The 19,510-nt window shown below is 42.5% G+C and overlaps 1 protein-coding gene across 1 annotated transcript in view; it reads left to right on the forward strand.

The window, feature by feature from the left end:
* GORAB (golgin, RAB6 interacting) overlaps positions 1-9,768 on the forward strand; it is a 16,278-nt gene extending 6,510 nt beyond the window's left edge. The window contains exons 3-6 of the mRNA XM_085300286.1: positions 670-1,030; positions 3,522-3,623; positions 5,330-5,470; positions 8,040-9,768. Coding sequence (XP_085156412.1) covers positions 670-1,030; positions 3,522-3,623; positions 5,330-5,470; positions 8,040-8,511 — 1,076 coding nt within the window. The 3' untranslated portion in view covers positions 8,512-9,768. The remainder of the gene's footprint in view (positions 1-669; positions 1,031-3,521; positions 3,624-5,329; positions 5,471-8,039) is intronic.
* Positions 9,769-19,510: the final 9,742 nt, after the last annotated feature.

Here is a 19,510-nt window from a genome sequence, read left to right on the forward strand (position 1 = left end):
ATCCGTCCCCCAGCCTTCCCATCTCTTTGCCCCCCCATCCATCCTTGCAGCTTTCTCATTCCCTCTGCTCCCCACATCCATCCTTTCAGGCTCCCTGGCCCCTCAGTCCTCTCCATTTCCTCCCCTTATCCATCCACCCTGGCTTTTTCATACACCCCTTTGGCCCCCACAGTTGGCCAAAGGTCCCATATCTCTCTCTTCTTCCCCAACAACCTTCCATCTCTAGCTCTGCTCTGCTAACCTCTCTCTGTAATCTTTCCATCCCCTCCAGCTCCCTGTCCTACCCCCACACCTGTCTATCCACCAGCTCACTTTATAAACTCCCAGTTTATAAAGGGCCCTTCTTTAGCTCTGTGTCTCCAGGATTCCCCCAGGGATTACCTGTGTTCCTCCTGAGGCTCCCCTTTTGGTCCCCTGCTCCAGGCCCCTCATCTCTCCCTTGCCTGGTTCTGATGCTCAGGTTGTCTAAACTTCCTTATTCTTAGACTAACAAAATGTTTCCAGGTACCTGGGTTTTCCACTACCTTACCTTTCCCCAGAACCTGGCATGTCTTTTCCTTAGGCTAGTTTTGCCCCAGTTTGTTTGATTTCCTGGAAAAGTTAATTTACAGAGTTTATCTTTGATCTTATGATTTTAGTTTAATTCTGTTTATTCTCATCTGCTGATAGAGTTGTCTGAATCCTCGGAGCAGCAGCGTCGCCCCCACACCGTGAGTAAGAGCCGGAAGCAGCTGCAACGAGAAAAAGCCCTCCAGCAGCAATGTCAGAAGCTGGGAGTGCAGGATGGAACAGCCTCTGTGCTTCCTGAGCAGTTGCTTTCTGTACCAGAACACAAGCCTTGTCATCCTCAGCAGCCTGTGGCACCACCTCATCCTCCTTCGAAGGAAGACCAGAGGCAACATGACAGCCAAGATCAACGGAAGGAACTGAGGCTGAAAGAGCCTTGTAATGGCAGTGAAAATGTCCAGAATTTCCCTGCAAAGCCAAACTTGAAAGTGGAGAAGAAGAAAGTGGAATTGTTAGTAAGTCGGTAAAATCAAGGGATTTATTTTATTCTGTATTGGTTCATTCTTTTGCTATGCGGTAAAATGAATCTGAATATTGAATTCTCTTGTATCTCTTAGGAAGTTGGAGAGATCATGGTTGCTTGCTCTCTGTTGAACCTCTGTTTTTTCCTCTCTACTTGGATTAAATCTGATTAAGATAGTCTAATCCATGCAGATAAACACAATGCTATCTTCAAGTAATTTTCTGTGGCAGTGGGGCTGTAAATCATAAAGCATCCAAGATATGGGACTGTCTTAATGGTTTATGAAGACCTAATCTCACCGTTGTCATGCTATGTAAATAAGCCACAATCTATAACAAAAGCCCTTTTGGATGTAGATCTACTGTAATCTCTGTAACTCTGTTTCCCTTCACAATATTGCAGGAAATTTGTTAATGCCAAAAGTGTTGTTAAGGAATTAAAATTTCAGGTTTAAGCAGTTCTCTAGCTTTTAAGATTCAAGACAAGACTGTCTCAAAGCTCACACCCCATGCATCAGACCACAGTAGGTTGTCTGTCTCCCTCAGAAGCATCAAAATGGTCCATGTGAGAGGAAGAGAGAAAATGCTGAATGTGTCAGTCTAGGAATTGACTGATCGAATATGGCAATTACTTTGTTCTTCGTGCAGAATGCAGATAGTAGCACATAAAAGGAAGCTGTTGTCTCTGCTAGGCAGGATTGTGTATCCCACATGAAATGGCTTGTTTTTACCTCTTGAAGTTTTTCTTTCTGTCTGTATCAGAGTGCTGATTTTATTTTTTTTCCTCAGTAGACACACAGTTTTGTACAGTATTCTCATTATTCTTCTGTCTGCAAAACAAAGTGTGATGGGGTAAAGGATGAATTCTCATTCTAAGGCGTATAACTCTCAACACCTCTACTCCAGCCTTGATTTCCTCTGCAGATCCAAACTTTCCTGCCCAGTATAATCTGTTACAAGCAGCTGGTTGGCTAGTTGGCTGCCAAACTATCTTCCATGCATTGCTGATACTTCTCCAAAATATGGCTCAGCAGCTTTCCAAATGTGGTGTGCCAGGCTGTGTTTTTGTTACCTGGTTAACTCTGTAGGATCTCAGAAGGGGCTAGCGGTGCTGCCCACCAGAGAAGCAGAACTGTGGCAGCTGGCAGCGCACACCAGGTGAGGTGGCGCATGATTCCTCCTGAATTCAGAATCCAAGGGGCTTCGGGAGCTCCTGTTTTGCACAGATATGTCTTCAGAGAATGCAGCTGCTGGCCATGCTGCCCGGGTGCTAGCTGAGATCACCCACATGCCGATAGCTGTCCCTTCACCAGAGTAGCAGCACTTCAAAGAACAGTGCCATATGCCTCATGGAGGCACAGCTCACCAATAGTACTAGCTGTTCAGTTCCTTCCTCATGGTGAAAAATACAGGCATTACATGGCTGGGGAGAGGATACTTCAGAACTTTACAGAGATAAGTTTGGGAAGAAAATGACATTTAGTTGCCACAGCTGTCACCCAAAACTGCTGGATTCATCTCAGCCTATGCACTTGAATTTAAATCTTATCTAAAATATTTTTCTATGTAAGGTTTTAAAAATTAGGGTAATAAGGAAAAGTCTGAAGAGATACCTTATGTGGAAGTGATTGTTAAAATAAATGTAGGTGAGTTATTTTGTTGTTTTTAAGCTAAGCAAGACCTTGGAACAGAGATTGCTCAGGAGGGAGGATGAAGAAAACTACCAAGATGGAAAAGCAGCAAAACTTTAATCCTGCACAGTTGTGTTCACTTAATACACAGGTTGTCCCCTCTCACCTAAAACCTTGCTTTGTGTTACTTGGGACTGGTTGTATCTCTTAGTAGGTGTAGCCTAGGAAATAGAATCCATGTAACTCTTTCCCTGGTAGCACAAGTGAATTTTTGTTCTTCCTCATTGCTATTTTCGTTGTGTCTTACCTTAAGCTTTGTCAGTGTAATTATTTGGGGGCTGCCATTGTAAAGCAGACACATAAAGTAATCAGTCTTATAGAAAAATCCTTTTCAAAAAGGGGGGGGGAGGAGAGAAAAAGCTACATTGACAGACTGAGCAGATAGGTTATAGCACATAGCAAGGAACTTGGAACTGCTTATACCTAATGGAGAAACATCCTTTTAAGAAAAAGTCCCATATGCTCCCTCTTCTCATGAAGCTGAATTAACCCTTTTTTTTTTTTTTTTTTTTTTTTTTTTTTTTTTTTTTTTTTTTTTTTTTTTTTTTTTTTTTTTTTTGGAGGATCTTCGTTCTGATCAGCAGCTTTCTTCTAGAAATATTTTATTGGTCTAAATGACTTTTTTTTCTTACAGATGATTTTTTTTTTTACCTCAGAACTGAAACATTGACCTGCTTGTTTCTTTGGCATTTTTAGAGGGTGGTCCAGGAATTGTGATGGTGGATATTTATGTCATCTAGGGTTAAAAGACAAAGAGAGGAATGAACTATTAATTTTGATCATCTTGTTGTCAATGAACAGGCAGGAAAAATCACGATGGGAAATCCTCCAGCAGGAACAGCGGCTGATAGAAGAGAAGAATAAACGCAAGAAGGCACTCCTGGCCAAAGCTATAGCTGAAAGGTGAGGAGCTATGCTGCAACATAGGCTGAGGAAGGAGTTGCTTTTCATCTGCAATCAATTGCATATTTTTTTTTGTCAAATCTCACTTTTTCCTCCTGTCCATGTGCTACATGTACTGCTACACAAGTGAGTAGCTGTGATGAATATTCCTCTTTGATTACACATGCTGTCCAAGGAATTCTGATTAGGCACTTCACACTTCCAAAGCCACAGCTTCACGTACAGATGGAAAAGGTGTTACAATATTAGAGAATCAGCTGAAGTCCTTTGCTTTTGCTGGATTTTAGGAAAGTTTATTTGATTCCTAGCTATGGAGAGAGATAATAGGTAGTTGCCTTTGGGCTTTTGAGTCTTACTAAAAGACTCAACGGTGTTGAAGGAGAAGACAATCAACTTCAAGGTGGTATTGTGTTACAACTGTCTGACTAAAATAAATACAGATTTACCCATTCTCATACTTGTTAGCTCTGGCTCTTCAGGAGACCATGCTTTAAGATAAATCAGTGTTGTCCACCAAGATAGTTTGAGACTTGTAAGTAAGGCAAGGCTTGCAGGGAAGGACATCAGAGCAGCTGATAACACTAGATCAAAGATTGAGATGTTAAGTGTTCAGGCTCACAGTTTTTTCCCAGACAAGTACTGTGTTCTGTCCACCAGAGCTCTTGGAGTAGCAAAAGTGAATTCAGCCAGCCAGTACTATCCAGAAGATTCTCTGTGAGGTTCTGAAGATTTTTGTTCCTCTGCCAGGTAGAGAGAAAATGCAAGCATATTTGTCCAGGGTCACAGTAGGAAAGCAAATGTGAGTGTGACCACCAGCCTGGCTTTTTCTACCTGGAAGCGCAGAGTGTAAGAACAGAAAGGAGATCTTGGAAGGTGACGGCTAGGAAGCTACATTTGCGCTTCAAAAGCCTTCAGGCTGGAGCAATACTACAGGATGTCTGTTTCTCTCCATCTGCATCACTTGGTCCAATGAGAAGTGATGTCACTTTCTACACATCTAGGTCTTGCTTTTCTAGTACATGTTTTGAGGTATAACACAGTTGCTGAAGGCCAAGGCTTTGCTGGTGGTGATAAATGATAGCCAAGTGACCTGGTGTAAAAGCTTGTTGAATGTTCCGTAGCCTGCTTGGGAGTGAAATCCATCAAAGCTTGCTGCCCTTAGCAACATTTCGTTTTCAAAACTTGGAATGAATAGTCTGAGTTGAAAAAGGTTACACAGGGCCTGATTGAAATCCTTTGTGTTTGATGTAAAACTTTCCATTGACTTCATTGGGATTTAGCTAGGCCTATTGGGAATAATTTTACAAAATGGAAATGAAGTTTAGGTTAGGCGACTCTTTGGCCCTTACTAACTGGGCTTCTTTGAAAGGGGATATTTGCAGGACTAAATACTCCAAACCATTTCCTGTTTCCTTATACAGAGAACTATTTAGATACAGCAGTTTCTTGTGTGTTTCCACAGTAAAGAAACACAATCCAGTTGAGGCACTTTGATTATAGTCATTACATAATTTTGCCTTAGTCCTTTAATAGCAGGCATTTTAGATCCCTGTGGAAGTTAAAAAAGATCAAAAGTCTTAAATCATAGAGGAGAAACCTTTTGAGTAGCTCTTAAAGAAGGTTGTTGCTCTGCAAATGAAGTGAGATAAATTATCTCAGGAAAAGATATTTGCAAAGAAAAATAAAAAAGCATCTTCCTTTTGCAGATCCAAAAGAACTCAAGCCGAAACAGTAAAACTAAAGAGGATTCAGAAGGAGTTACAAGCTCTGGATGACATGGTATCTGCTGACATTGGAATTCTGCGGAACCGAATTGATCAGGCCAGCTTAGACTACTCCTATGCCCGGTAAGCGACAGGCAGGGGAGGGAATAGCCCTGCATGAGTGRAGGGATAAAATGTAGTTTCCTGCCACTGAAGCAATAGTAGCATTATGTCATTGTAATCATGTGTGGTTAAAGTGGACACAATCTGGGGGCTTTCAACTCTCGAGGTTGAAGTGTTCTTTTTATTTCCTTATTTTTCCCTTGGAATCAAGAAACTGAAGTAGGTTTCCTGACTACAGTCTGTGCTTTCCAGCTTTGTGCTGTCAGTAGATCTTTGCTGCTTTAACTGTGCAGTTGTTCAAAAGCCCTACTTTATTGTTTCAAGGTTGGTTATTTCTTCTCAAAGAGAAAGAGGGTGTTTTTTTGTTTGATTTTTAAGTCCTAAAATGAAAGTCAGTTTTAGGGAAACTTGCCTGTTGATGACAGCTCTGGTCCTGTTGGAATCAATGGGACCAATTAAGCTTGAAACATATATAATAGTGTTGAATTACCTTGGGAACTAGGGCCAAAAATTAAAGGAAAAAGTGAGCTTCTACTCTTCACAATGTGCCTTTAGTCACTCTGGTTCTAATGGTTCCTTAAATACAAGAAATTAATCGAAACACCCTATTAGCTACGGGTAAACCACAACATCGGTAGATAAACATCAGCATGTTTATGTAGCCATTTAATAAAATGTTCGGTTGTGGTTTTTGGTTCATGATTCAATGTGTTAAACGTGTATTTATCCTTATAACTTCTCCTGTATGTTGACCACAGACCAATAAAGAGGGTAATTAGTCTTTAGAGAAATACCAGCGGTAGCTAAAAGATAAGAATTTCTTTTGCCTAATTATCATTTGAGATATCTAATCTTAACTGGAGTTTCACTAGTTCAATACATTCACATACTGAACTTCATACCCTCAAGAGGAAAAGCATTTCAGTGTATTTGTAGATTTAACTCTGGTTTCTAAAACCATTAAACGCTCCTGGAAATTTCTTTAGCAAAATTTTGTAACAGCATGTCTGGTTGAAATTGGCTTTGAGCAAGCAGCTTTTTAATGAAAATTAAGAATTAAGACAAAAAGGCATGCTGGAAGGGAGAATATACTAAACTTTTCAATATGCTTAATGACTTTGATGAACTCATTAAGTCCTTTTTCCTGAGAGGGGGATTTGGAAATGAGTTACATTCAGTGTTGTATTTTTTGTACAGTATGAGTCAAGGTGATGTGCTTCCACACAGTGTCTTTTTAAGCATTTGTTGAGTCTTCGACATATGTTTGGGGGCTAAAGCTAAATTATTTCAACAGGTCAAGATGCAATATTAATAGCCCTGATCACACTGTTAGGGTCCTCTGACAATTGCTGTGAAATGGAGTTTTCATAAATAAGATGTGGAGAATATATGTGAGTTCAGCCCAAATGTTTAATTGTGCAGAAGTTTCCAACATAGTGTTGACTCTTCCCTTTCACATACACTGCTCAGGAAATCTTGTCTTTCTTTTTAGGGAAATGTAAGTGGACATTTTCTGCCCACCGTAGACATAGCTTTGACAGTTGGGTAAAAGTTTTGYGATTGTTACGTAATGGAACATATTTGGGAAAGCTTTTCTGTGTCTTGCTTCTTTTTGTTTCCCTAAACAAAAGGCCTGTTATATCTTTCTGTTGCTTTGTTTAACCAGATATTTCAATAGTGATTTTATAGAACAGCTGTCCTGTTTATTCAAGTACCTTACTGACATTAGATTGTGAATGCTCCACTACATACAGCACATGCATGTTTCCTTTCCTAGTCAGCAAGATTGCATCCATCTTTTTATTACTTGAATCAGAATTAATATACAGATTCAGTGAATGTAGCTGAAGCCGCATCAGTGATGTGGACACCAACTATTAAAGAGCTAGATAACCCAGATATTTTGACCTCAATAAATATCGGAATATTTCCCTTTTTCTGTATTTGTCATGACAGGAAGTACATATTGGCAGGAGGTGTGTGTTGGGGGAATGATGCTTACAATAAAATTCTACATCTGTTGCCACACAAAAGTTGTGATCACTGTTGATGGCATATGCTTTGTCARTCTGTGCTGCTCATGACTCCATGTATTTTTGGGTGGCAGGAAAAGTACACTTCCAGATTRCATTGAAGAGTAAATGTGTATAGCACTGTTGTAGCATCTCTATCTCTTGGGTGGATGTTGGATTAGAAAAATGCAAAACTAATTTGTGATATTTTAGTTTTCAGTAGATAGGTGTTCATTGGAATATATGAAGCCGCTATAATTTTTGATAGTTTCTTTTGACTGCTAGAGGTGCATCCCCTAAAACAGGCAGTAAAACTGCTTGTATGTGATTCAGTTTGTAGACTTCAGAGAAGAGATTTAACTCTAGAAATGCAGCAGAAGTGGAGGCTGATGTACCAAGAGGAAGTTTGATCTATTCACGCTTTCTTCCCTTTGAATAATGTAGCAGGATGTCATGAAATAGCTGGCATAATGCATTGCAGAGGAGACTGCATTTCAGGGATGCTTAAAGTATCTGTCTGTATGYGAGACTGAAGTGCTTTGAGAACTAATTCACTAGAAACAATGACGGTTTTGCAGGAAACGGTATGATAAGGCCGAGTCAGAATACGTGGCAGCTAAGCTGGACCTCCAACACAAGACAGAGATTAAGGAGCACCTCACAGAGCACCTGTGCACGATCATACAGCAGAATGAACTCCGCAAGGCCAAGAAGCTGGAGGAGTTAATGCAGCAGCTGGAAGTGGAAGCAGACGAGGAAAGTCTGGAACTCGAGATAGAGGTGGAACAGATGCTGCAGCAGCAGGAGGCAGAAGCAGGGAGACAAGCTAGCCAGTCACAAAATCATGCTGGGACAGCTAAGAAAACCCCTGCTCCCAGTGCTATGGCAAGAGGGGGTGAGAGTGCTGACCGTACTGTCACTTCTCCTGCTATTTCTGAACAGTTGGTGCCGTCGGAAAACTCACATTCCGAGTCCCTCTCCAATATGGACAGTCAAACTCAAGCAGTAACAGTGACTCCAGGCGACCGCCCAGCTTGCTCTGATACATGATTACTGTATTCACATAAGTCAGCCTGTTATGGAAGATATACTTGCTATGGGCTTGTGTTCTGTATGTTATCTCTGGGCTCCTGCAGTGCCAGTAATGTGTGCTTCATTTCTCTCTCTTTAATTTTGCTGTCAATTTTTTTTTTAACAGGACACTTATTTGGGGTTCACCATTTGTCCTTATCTTCTGGTTTTAGGTTCACATTTTAATGCCAGTTTCTTCATGGTGCTTTGTACCTTGCTGAAAGGGGATGTCCAGAAGCAAGCAGCACTTTTTTTTTCTGAAGGCTTTATGTGTACAGGTATCACCTGTTCCAAGCGGTGTGCAAGAAGGGGTGGTACCTTTCTACAGGAGAAAAAGTGCAGCTAATTCTGGTTTTAGGCACTTTCTTTCCCCTACCAACTATGATAGGATGTTTATCTTCCTTTATATCCATTAGGGATTAGTTTTCAATGTTTTTTTAATTCTGGGAAATCCAAGTAGAGCTTTTAATTATGTTTGTAGCTGCTGCTCTTTCCTGTACCTGATTTATAACAAATTCACATACAGAGAAAATCTGCAAAGTCAATTGAAATATTTCCTGTTTATCACTTTGCCTATTTTTTCAGATAATGCTAGATCCCACAAAGTTATATATTGATAACATTATTATCTATGAAATCATAGCAGCTATGGTTGAACAGAAATGGTGGGTAACGCTGTTTAAGGCATAGCAGAATGTATGACAGAAGTAGAAACACATAATAGAGCATTTTACTGTTGTTCCATTGTGAATATTTTTCTCAAGCAGTCATAGTTGCCTCAGTTCCACTAATCAGCCAAGGATCTTGTAATGAATCATCCCCATTGTATGCTGGAATTAGGAATGTTCAATGCATTTTCTTGCCTGAAGATTGGGTTCATATCCCCAAAGAAGTTCAACTGTTTTGCTCTGTTGCTGCTGAAAAGCTTTATAAGGCTGTTCCAGGTGGAGGAAGTTTCAGGAAGTAAGCTGGAGGACATAGGACAACCTCCCTTAGACTGATGCAGCTGTAGACCTTGGGGACTATATTCATGGCTATCCAGTTCGTAATGGAGGAGGACTTCTTTCATCATGGAAATGGTTTCTGTAATACCTGACCTTAACCTGTCGGTCATGGTTTGTGAATAGGTCACTGAGTGATGCCATCAGGTTTATAAATGGGCATCTCAATGGCTTTAATAATGAAGAAAACATGTCACTACATTTTTATTTTATTAATAAATTGGTGCATCTTTTATGCAGTGTGTTTACTTTCAGTTATGATATCTGATACTAATACATGTATCCAAGACTTATTTTTCCCACAGCAGGTGATAAAAGACCAAATCATATACTTCCTTTGGGAACTTCGCAGGAAATATGAAAATGAATGAAGCAAAGACATGGCAAGATACATCTTGGCGGGAATCCTTTCAACTAACTGTGGCCCAGGCAGCAGCGGAAAATCTCTCCTATTGTCTCCCATGCACCAGAGAAAGAGGGATAAATCTGTTTCTTAGAGAAGCTACTTGTGGTCAGGGCTGATTGAAGTTAGAAAAGTCAGAAGCAGCCTTTGAGTTACTGCTGTGTTGTTGCTGATACATTCTGCATTCTCTCTTATTTTGATGGAAGACTTGAACTAAAAAACAAAGCTGCATTCTGAAAAAAATGGGACTGACTTTCTTTGCTCTGTCTGCAGTTGCAGAACAGCTTGTAAAACTTGATTATGGTTTTCAAAACTGGATACCAGTAAGTGCAGTACTAATTTAATTGTACCATTCTTGTTTCCATCCTCTGAAACTGTCCCCAGTTGCTCCTAGAGAGAATCTAAGTCCTAGTGAGTAGATCTGGTCCTCATTAGAGTTGTATTCATCTCATCAGGAAACATAAAGCATCTGACAGAAGAGTTGAATTGCAGTCCTATTTACAAGGAGCAAATGCATACAATTTGTGGGCCTTTCACTGGCTAAAATATGGTTGGAACAGCCCTACTGATCATACCTCTTTGGTGCTGATAAGACTATTGTTTGAACTCTTCAAACCATAAAGGCGAGAAATCACAAGTTCAAAGATCTTTTTGACAACTACTTAGGAACATAAGTTCGTTGGAAGGAAATAATTATGTAGCCAACAAAATAGCTTAAAAAAAAAATCTTTGCATGCCATCCTGATACAGGCGGTGCTGTTCCTGGCTTATAAGAGAGATGCTATTGTTAGAATCAGCAATTTCTGTCCTCTTACTGGTCCATCACTGAAGTTCTGGCCATGTCTGGCCACATTTAACTTGCGAGCTTGCAAAATAAAGTGAACTGGCTGGAAGCCATATGAAACAGCCATATGAAATAACTATAGGCAGGCTAGCATTTGGTTGCTCTCTCTAGATGGGAAGCTCAAGAGTTAAATTGTTTGATCTAAGAAGCCTTTCTCTGACGTGTGATATAAACCACTACCATGGTGTCAGTTCCACTTTGGAAGTTCTCAAATGTTTTGAAGGGTGCCAGTGTGCTGGTTTAACATTCTCCCTGTGCCGGAGCCGAGCAGTCCCATCATAATTGTAACAACATGTGCTGGTCAGAAATGCCAGGAGATGATTTTGGTGTAACAAAAGGGTTGGGAGTTTTGTTTTTCTGCGAAGGAAATAGAACGGTGGGAATTGAGGGCTCTTCAGGCAAATGCCATTTCTACCTCTGTAATATTTAGTGCATTTTGTAGCGTTTGGCTCTACAGTCCCTGAATTGCATTGAAGGCAGATGTGCTGTTAGTATCCCTTCAGAAACATAGAAAACCGAAAAGTCTGTAAGTCAGCAACAGATGGGCTGGTTTTTCAGAGAAGGCCTCTTGTAGGTACAGGTAGGAGTCTGAATTTGGATTGTGCTGGGGCTGAACACTCATGGCAGGCAGAGTGGAGCAGTGCGTGGTGTTGGATAGTAGTGCAGCAGGGCTTATCCCAGAGGATTTGCATTCTCCTGTGGCAGTGTAATCATTTCTATGTTGAACCACAGCTTTACCATTGTGGGAAGAATTGGAAAACACCAGTCTAAACCAGTGTGAGAATATTGCGAAGCACAATATAATTGCCCATGTTGCAGTTTGGCCAGGATATTGAGATTAATGCTCCCTCCTCTGTCGAAAAATGTTTAAATGAGCACAGGTGGTCAAGGCTCAGACAAAAGAGCATAACTTCTGCGACCTGGGGTTCCCATGGATGTCTAGTGCATGGTTTAAAACACTTGGACAATCCCCAGTCTGATTGAATATCCAGCCCAGCTGAAGCTGGGCTCTCAAGAGGTTTCAGCTTAGGGGAGCTGTCTGGGGAGAGACTTAAGTTCTCCCTCAAAGAGAGAGATTCTTTCAAATTCTGGAATCACTAGTGGCCTAGTGATTGGGATACTGTGTTGCCTGACCAGCTGTATTAAGAGCATGCTAGAAAGGAGTGCTCCTAGGAAACTTACCCTGTTCTGCAGAGGTTTTGGAGATAAAGAAAGGGGTAAAGCAGTATCTATTTACCTCCCGTGCTGGGATTCACTCTCTTCTGCACCTTCTGCTTTGGACAATAAGATCTAGAGTCTTTCTGTTTTCTACATTTTTTTGTGAAGATTTAAACTTTAGTCAAAACCCCTGTGACCTCCTGATGGATGGTCCCAACCTGGGTCCTTGTACTTTACCAGGCTGCCATCATGTGAGGTGTTTAAGTAGCTGGTCAGTGGTGGACTGAATTTGGTACTTTTGTATAATATTGTATAGACATAAAGGCTTGGGTCAATGCTAGCTAAGGGATCTCTGTTTTGCTCTAGTGCATGCTATAGCTATGTATAAAGGTTCATACTGCTGCTGGGAGCTAGACAAAAATATTTCTGCAGACCTGTCTAGCCCAGAGGTCATATGGTCRTCACTTTGACATTGTATCGTGGTCCCTTTTTTAACTCTGTGCGCRTATGCAGGTTTAGTGAGCAAGCGACAAAGGGTTTTGCCCATGGCAATGCAAGTAGGGTGTAGGGATATGGGCTGGTATAACAGAAAACACATGCTTGTTAAGTGCCCTWTTTAGGCTTGTCTGCATGGTCCTATTAAGGTGAATGTTGGCTCCTTTAATGGGGCACRAGACTGGTTTCCTTCATCATTTTCCTTGATTTACGTCCCAACAGCAAACTTGTACATCAGTGGGGAAAGACCAAGTAATGAGAGAAGTTAGCCAAGTCTCACCCCCTCGGCATGATAGGACATCAGATCCTTCAAATCTTTGCCTTTGGCAGCCTGTTAGTTACAGGGTTTAAATTATGCCTTTTAAGATGCAGGTAGAGACACTAAAAAGCTCTAGCCTTTCTGAATTAGTGCTTGGACTGTGTAGTTAAGAGTCGTTTTCTCAATTAACTAAATATAAATCAGTATAACAAGGCGCCTGGGAGTACTGGGCAGGTTTAGTACTTTGTCTCTCCTGCCTCTATCCATACCACTCCCACCTGCTTGTTTGGCAGATCTGCCAGTGATTTTATATTTCCACCCTGCTAGAGCTGAGCAGTGAGTTTYAACATCCAAACTGATTCTCACACCTGGCATGTGTGTACAAGAGGTAGGAACTAGAAGAAATTGCTCTTAGGCAGTAAGGRAAGTGGCTCTCATGCATGGCAGAGAGCTGGTAGTCTCAGCACCCCATGTCACACTGTTCTTCAGAGGATGTCCTGTGTCCTATTGAATGGGAAATGATGGTTGGTGGCATGAGTGCAGAAAGGATCTACTGGTAGCAGGGAGGCCATCTGATGTGATATCTGCGACTGAAAATGTGTATGTGGGCCAGGTGCTGAATTTGTACTCTAGGGCTAGGTAGCCAAGCTGTGATTCCCTTTTCAGGGTGACACCACATATGGGCTGTGCTGTTTTCCAGAAGCTGCTAGGTAATTGAAATGGGCCAGGTTGCCCTGCAAGTCAAGCTCAGGTTTGTCTTCTGGAATCCATTTGAAAAAGTAGCAAGAAAAAAGCTTGGAGCTTCCTTACAGGGAAGGGAGAGAAAAAAAAAAAAAAAGTGCGTCCTCAAGAGCTGGGAGACTCCATTTCGTGCCTTATGATCCCACTGGAGTGGATATAATCATTCAGGGTGAAAGCTGGAATGCTAGGGACACCTCTTCAACCTCTTGCATCTTACAGAATGGGGGAGGGTGTGAAAAGATGGCTGAATGAGAAGGAACAGAAAGAAACACTGTCCATCCAGACCATGGGCTCAGGCAGTGGCCTTCCCTTGAGCCTGGCTCTGAGACTTGAAGCTGAGTGAGACAAAAAGGCCTTAACCAACCTCAGTTGCTCTGTAGTAAAAATAAAGGTGAAACCTGGCTTGTAAATAAATCTGTAAATTATGGACCTCTTTAGCTTTCCCTATGCAGGGCTTCTTGCTTTMCTCTGAAGCGGTTGAGTGCTGGTGATGCATCTGAACAATCATCTGATGTGATCCTCTCATGTTATCAGTGCTGAATCTGACCCTTCAGATTTGGATGTCTCATTTCTTTTCTCTCTGTTAAGCAGTAATGGGGCTAACTCAAGSCTAGGATCTTAGTCTGTTCATTCTTTGGGAAGACATTGCTTCGAACCACTSTGGCTTGTGAACTTTCTAACAAGTRTTTTGGTGGGTTTATAATGGAACAGCAGCAGTCGAGGTCTCACTGACATGTGTCAGGAGCGACTCCAAGTAGTGTAATTCCTGACTTTGTATTGCTTCTGCATAGTACCCTGAACRTCTTGAAGGAGATCCTGTCGAGTTGCTTCACATACCAAGCTTCCCCCTTCAGAGAGCCAGTAAATGAGACAGTGGAATAGAAGGCAAAGTCACTCCATGAACTTCTTCAAACTTAGCAATGTTGTAAGGCATCTAGCCAGCAATTGGTATCAAGCAAGGTGGTGGCTGCACTACAGTTATAAGGTCCATCAGCAATAGAAGTAAATGTCCTTCAGCTACCTGCACTGTAGCTGATGGGCAGTTGATTTTCTTGACTATTGTCTCCATGTGGCTGTGGACCATCATATCCCCAGGAGAGCTGAAGGGATGAGAGCCCTAGGAGTCGTTCCTAGCTAGCAGACAAGACCAGCTCACTGTTGGTGTGACTCCTTYATCGTGGGATGGAACTGGGTATCCTACAGATGCCACCTCAGCAAACCCTGCTGTCTTTGTTTCCTTCCTTTCACTGTGGGGAGGGGTAGATCCTTGCACTGGTACAGCCCTACAAGGTCCTAAACCATCAGCTCAGCCCAATACCACACTGCAAGTGTTTATTGGCTGTGTATGGTATGGCTGAGGAGTCACGAATTGGCTGTCCCTCAGATTGCTAGTTTGGGTAGCAAGCTCTATAAACTCACTGAGGACCYTTACTGTGAGACTGTGCTGAAATCTGTACTGAGCATTCTCACWGTCTTTGCAACATGAGATAACTAGAGTAAAACAGCTGTGTCTTTGCATGCTTAAGTCACTTTTCCCATTCATGTGTAGACAATCATCCCAAAGATGGGTTTTGCCAGTCTGCATCTGGATTATGTTTCTGAATATCACCGAAAACCCCGCATRATGTTTTGGGGAGTTTTGTTGCTGTTTAGGTGAAGACTGTAGTTGCTGATTACGCATATTCCATTGCCTGTTGTGCTGGTGGTGTCCTGGAGGTTATGTTTCTGGCTTCATTATTGAGTGAGCTGCAGCTGGTCCCATATTTTGGTGGTTAGCTTCATGGCCGAGAAGATGATACAATTTGGCATTGGGTTGTGCTCATAAAGAACTAGGTTTGTTCCAGCWTCTTTCTAACACGTTTTCTCTTATCCTTCAAGAAGAAAATCTTACAGTCGTTCAAAAAGACGGGCCTGGTTCTATGCAGGATTTTCTTCTTGCTTCCAGATTTTTTTTTCTTCTAAAATACCAGTTGTTTTCTTTTCTGCTTTCCTCAAAACAAAATATTTAGCCACAGACTTTTCTCCATGACATCCCACTGCCTCCCCTAATTACTGTGAAGTGTCCGTCACTAACACTAACCAGYCCTGAAGGAAACCAGCCCTGCCAAGCAGGCAGGCTCCTGCTGTTGGACTTGCTCAGTATATCTGGTCTTGTTGGTGACAGTCACTCTGAGAGGGAGTCTCTGGGGGGTGATGTTGCAGCTGGCAGAACCTAGGAAGCTAACGAGGGGATAGTTCCCTTGGTCTGGCATTTRCAGGATGTCACTCTGGGCATTCATGATGCTACCTTCTGGCCTTGAAATCCACAAAGTTAAATCTGTTCCTTACAGAGAGAAACTGTGATATGCTCTTCAAGACCTAGTCTCTCCTTTCTGCTGCCCCCACAATAGGAGTTTTCCATTACTCAAACCCTCCCAAGCCACCCAAAACAATTTTCTCCTGTCCTTCAACCAGTTCCCTTTCCTTCTTCCAGCAGCTGCCCAGAGACTTCCTGGACCAATCTGTCTTCTAGGCTRGACATTTAACCAGATCTTCTCTGTGCCATCAGGCTGAGCTGGAGATTGGTGAGCATGTGGTGGTACTGGAAGTGCTTTGATTTGTAGAATTAAAACTCAGTAGAATTAAAATCTCACCTAGTTTTGGAAGCTCAGGTCCCTGCTGTTCTTCCCATCTCTCACAGGCTTTGTGCTATCCATATGCGGTGTGACAGGTAGTGACACTCTGAAGGCTTGCGTTCAGAAATCCCTGTTCTCACCTGCCATAGCCCCTACCCCTGACCCAGTTGTTTTGAGTTGGTCACCTCTGGAGAGGTGACAGATGATAACCCATCTGGGCGTTCCTGGAGAGAGCCAGAGGGAGACTTCCTGATGGGGGTGAGGCCTGGAGAAGGCATTTGGGATGGCTGCCATCCACAAACACATCAAAGGTGCGAATGGCTTTTATCAAGAGGCAATAAAACTTTAATCCAAAGCCCACTTTAATGTATTTGCCACATATTTAAAGGGGAACTGATTTCAGAAATGCTTTTGAGAGTTTTAAAAATTCTCCTGGTCCTACGTCTTACAACTCTCTCGGCTTTGGAAATCTGATGCTTTTGTTTCTGGGATCCCAGATGTTCAGAACTCACAACTGAGGGGGAGAAAGAACTGTTTCAATACCTCTTTTGAAACATGGGCACAAAAAGCTTTTTCTAGCTCTAAACCTCTGTTAAACTCTGGGGTTTTTTTTCATCACATCCCAAGATTACAGCAAATGCCACCTTCCCAGTCAGAAAGTGAGGTATCTTCCCATTCAGTTTTCAAAAATCCTCCAGTTTCCACTCAATAGGACTGCAAGATGCCAGCCTTTTGACCTGTTGGGGTGCTTGTCTCTACTTTGGGCCTTTAGGCCAATTCTATTTTGTGGGAGAAATCTACCTTTGGTAGGAAAAGCAGGAATAATACTCTTGACAAGAATGAGGAAACTGGAACTTTTCTTATTTTCTTTTTTTTTTCCTCTCTTTTTCTGTGAGAGAGTTTAAACATCACTGCTTTCATTTGGAAAGGCCAAGTGACTTTCCCATGCCGTAATACCCAGAAAGTGTTGAGAGAATGTGGTTACCTAAAACCGTATTTTTAATACAACTGACAGACTGTCTTGAGAGCTAAGTGTTTTTTGACAGTTTTTATGCACCTGTTAATTCAAAGCTCTTAACATGTGCCAGTTAAAAAGAGCCAGGCACTAAAACATTCACCCTACGGATTGGAGAGGTTCAGCTGCACACCAGAGCACAGGGAATCCACACAAGGTAGAAACTTGGCCTCTCTTACAGGACCAACTGGTATATGCCTAATTCAACTCAGACCTCATTTCCCAACTCCTACTTGGCCTTGAAGATTCTTGCTTCTACTYTGGGCCTGAATAACAGCTGATGATCCATAAGGGCTGTTTACTTTTCCTAGCTATAGTAGTTATCAGAAAGAAAAAATACTGGTTCCATCCACACATCTTGCCTGGGCTGCATCCTTAAAAGAGGTGCGCTGACAATATCTCCAAGCTCCTTGTCTAAATTTGTGCCCCTTCATTTTGGGGAAAATGGGGTTGCTTCTTAAAATCACGCTTAAGGCAGATATTGGCAAAGTTCAGATGGAAACCTGCCAATCATTTCTCCAGCATGTCTGCTCAGATACCACCTCTGTGGTCTCTCAGTGTGCAGAGGAAGCAGGTGGTCTGTCTAGGGATAGCCCTGCTATAAGTAACATAAAGCAAGGTTGAGAAGTCCTCCTCCTCTTTAAAATCCTCCCCTCCTACCTCCAAGTAATACCAAAGCCTTGATTTAGAGATTTTCTTTGGGGCCATTTCAAACCTCTCACACTCAGGTCTTCCCTCTTCCATATTTGGCTTTTTCCTTCCACACTATCTGTTTGCACCCCATCTCTGCAGAGTTCTGGCTGACAGTCCACACTGTGGGAGATTTGTTCCTCTGGAGAAAAACTTAGAAAACAGCACAAATGTAGCATGAAGGTTCAAAAAGCCAGAAGGCAGATACAACAAATACAAGAAACCTTGAGAATTTTAAATACTTGCAGGTGCTGGTAAAGGAGTTTCTGTGGCAGAAACAACCAGCTAGCCCTGAAATGAGAGGCTGCTCATTTTCATACAAGCCCGAGTCATTTAAGACTGTGCATTTGGGATGCATTGGTGAGTAAGATGGGATTAGCATGCTATTGTCACTTGCCTGCTATAGAGGCTTAGTCAAGTCCTCACCTAATTCTTGCACTATCATCAGGAGGTGGGATGTGGCATCTCCACACCTTGCCTGGATCTCATCATCAGAAAAGATAGCAGTAGGTGCAAGGGTTTCAGATTGGGCTGTTCAAACCCATAGTGGATGCTGGGAGCTTGTCAGGAACCTGTCCCTATCCCACATCCGTGTCACACTTCACCATGWGGTTAAGGCAAGGTAAGCCAAATTAAAGCTAGCTAATCAGGGTAATGTAGTCGCATCTCTTGGTTGCAATGCCACTTCATCTCTCCATGCACCAGAGTCCTTTCCCACTCTTGTATCTTCAGACTGATAGTTCTCAGGGAACAACTCCTACTATCAAGATCTCTAGTCTCACTTAAAAGTCCTAGAAATTCCAGCAGGGCCAGGAGGTGTGGTGACAGCCTGTGGTGTTAAGCCTAAGGGTTGGGCCCTGAAGAATCAAAGCACAGCCCAGAGTTGCAGGAAGGCTACAGATGCCATCCTGTATGGTTGGAGACAGGGGCTGGAGAGGGAGGAGAATTGAGCMTGGCCTCATTTGCATGCCAGCCTTGTTTAGGTGTTTGAGGTAAGGTATTACAGCCATTCTAAAGCTGAGGTGATACCAATGCCGTTATCCTAACTGGGTTACAAATGGGCAATAGCTCGTGGCAACCATGAGATGGCCCTCACTTCAACTGAACTTTGTTTGCAAAGAGAAGGGAAGGTGCATTCAGGAGACACAAGAGCATAYGTTTGAACAGGAAGGGTGTCCTGGTGTACCTTGCACGTTGTTGAGTCCTAGCTGAGGAGCCACTGCRAAGTGGTCAGTGGGACTGACAGGACATGCAGGCTACATGTGACAGCTACAGCAGAAGGCGGGAGAATGCCCTGCTAGGGCCTAGTCTTGAATACAGGAGGTGTGCTAGATCTGTGTGCTACATGAGATAAAACCTCAGGTTAGCAAGGACCTGCTTAAAATTAGAGCTCCACTAGCCCAGACAGCTGGCTGAGAGTGGGATCTATTACTGGGAGCAGAGCAAGGGCTGTTTGTGTCATCCACTGCTCAGAGCTGATGTCTGGGACTCTCGTGCTGGGTTGATTTTTGTAACTGCTGCCAAGCATCCACGGTGTTTCTTGCACCTCTACTAAACTTCGTAAACCCCTTTCTGTAAAGGCTCCRTTTGGTTTGAACATATGAACTCATTGCTTGAGAGGTGGAAAAACTCCTGTGAACAAAACCTGTCGGGACTGTATTAGTCCTGACAATGCATGTGAATTGACATGCATCTGAATGCTGCATGTGAGCCTGTTTTTAAACAGGCGTGAGGAGTTTTTAAAGCAGGAAAGACTA

Source organism: Rhea americana, unplaced genomic scaffold (genome assembly GCF_003343005.1).
Source record: "Rhea americana isolate MKP2758 unplaced genomic scaffold, rheAme1 scaffold_162, whole genome shotgun sequence".
In the NCBI taxonomy this organism is placed as follows: Eukaryota; Metazoa; Chordata; class Aves; order Rheiformes; family Rheidae; genus Rhea; species Rhea americana.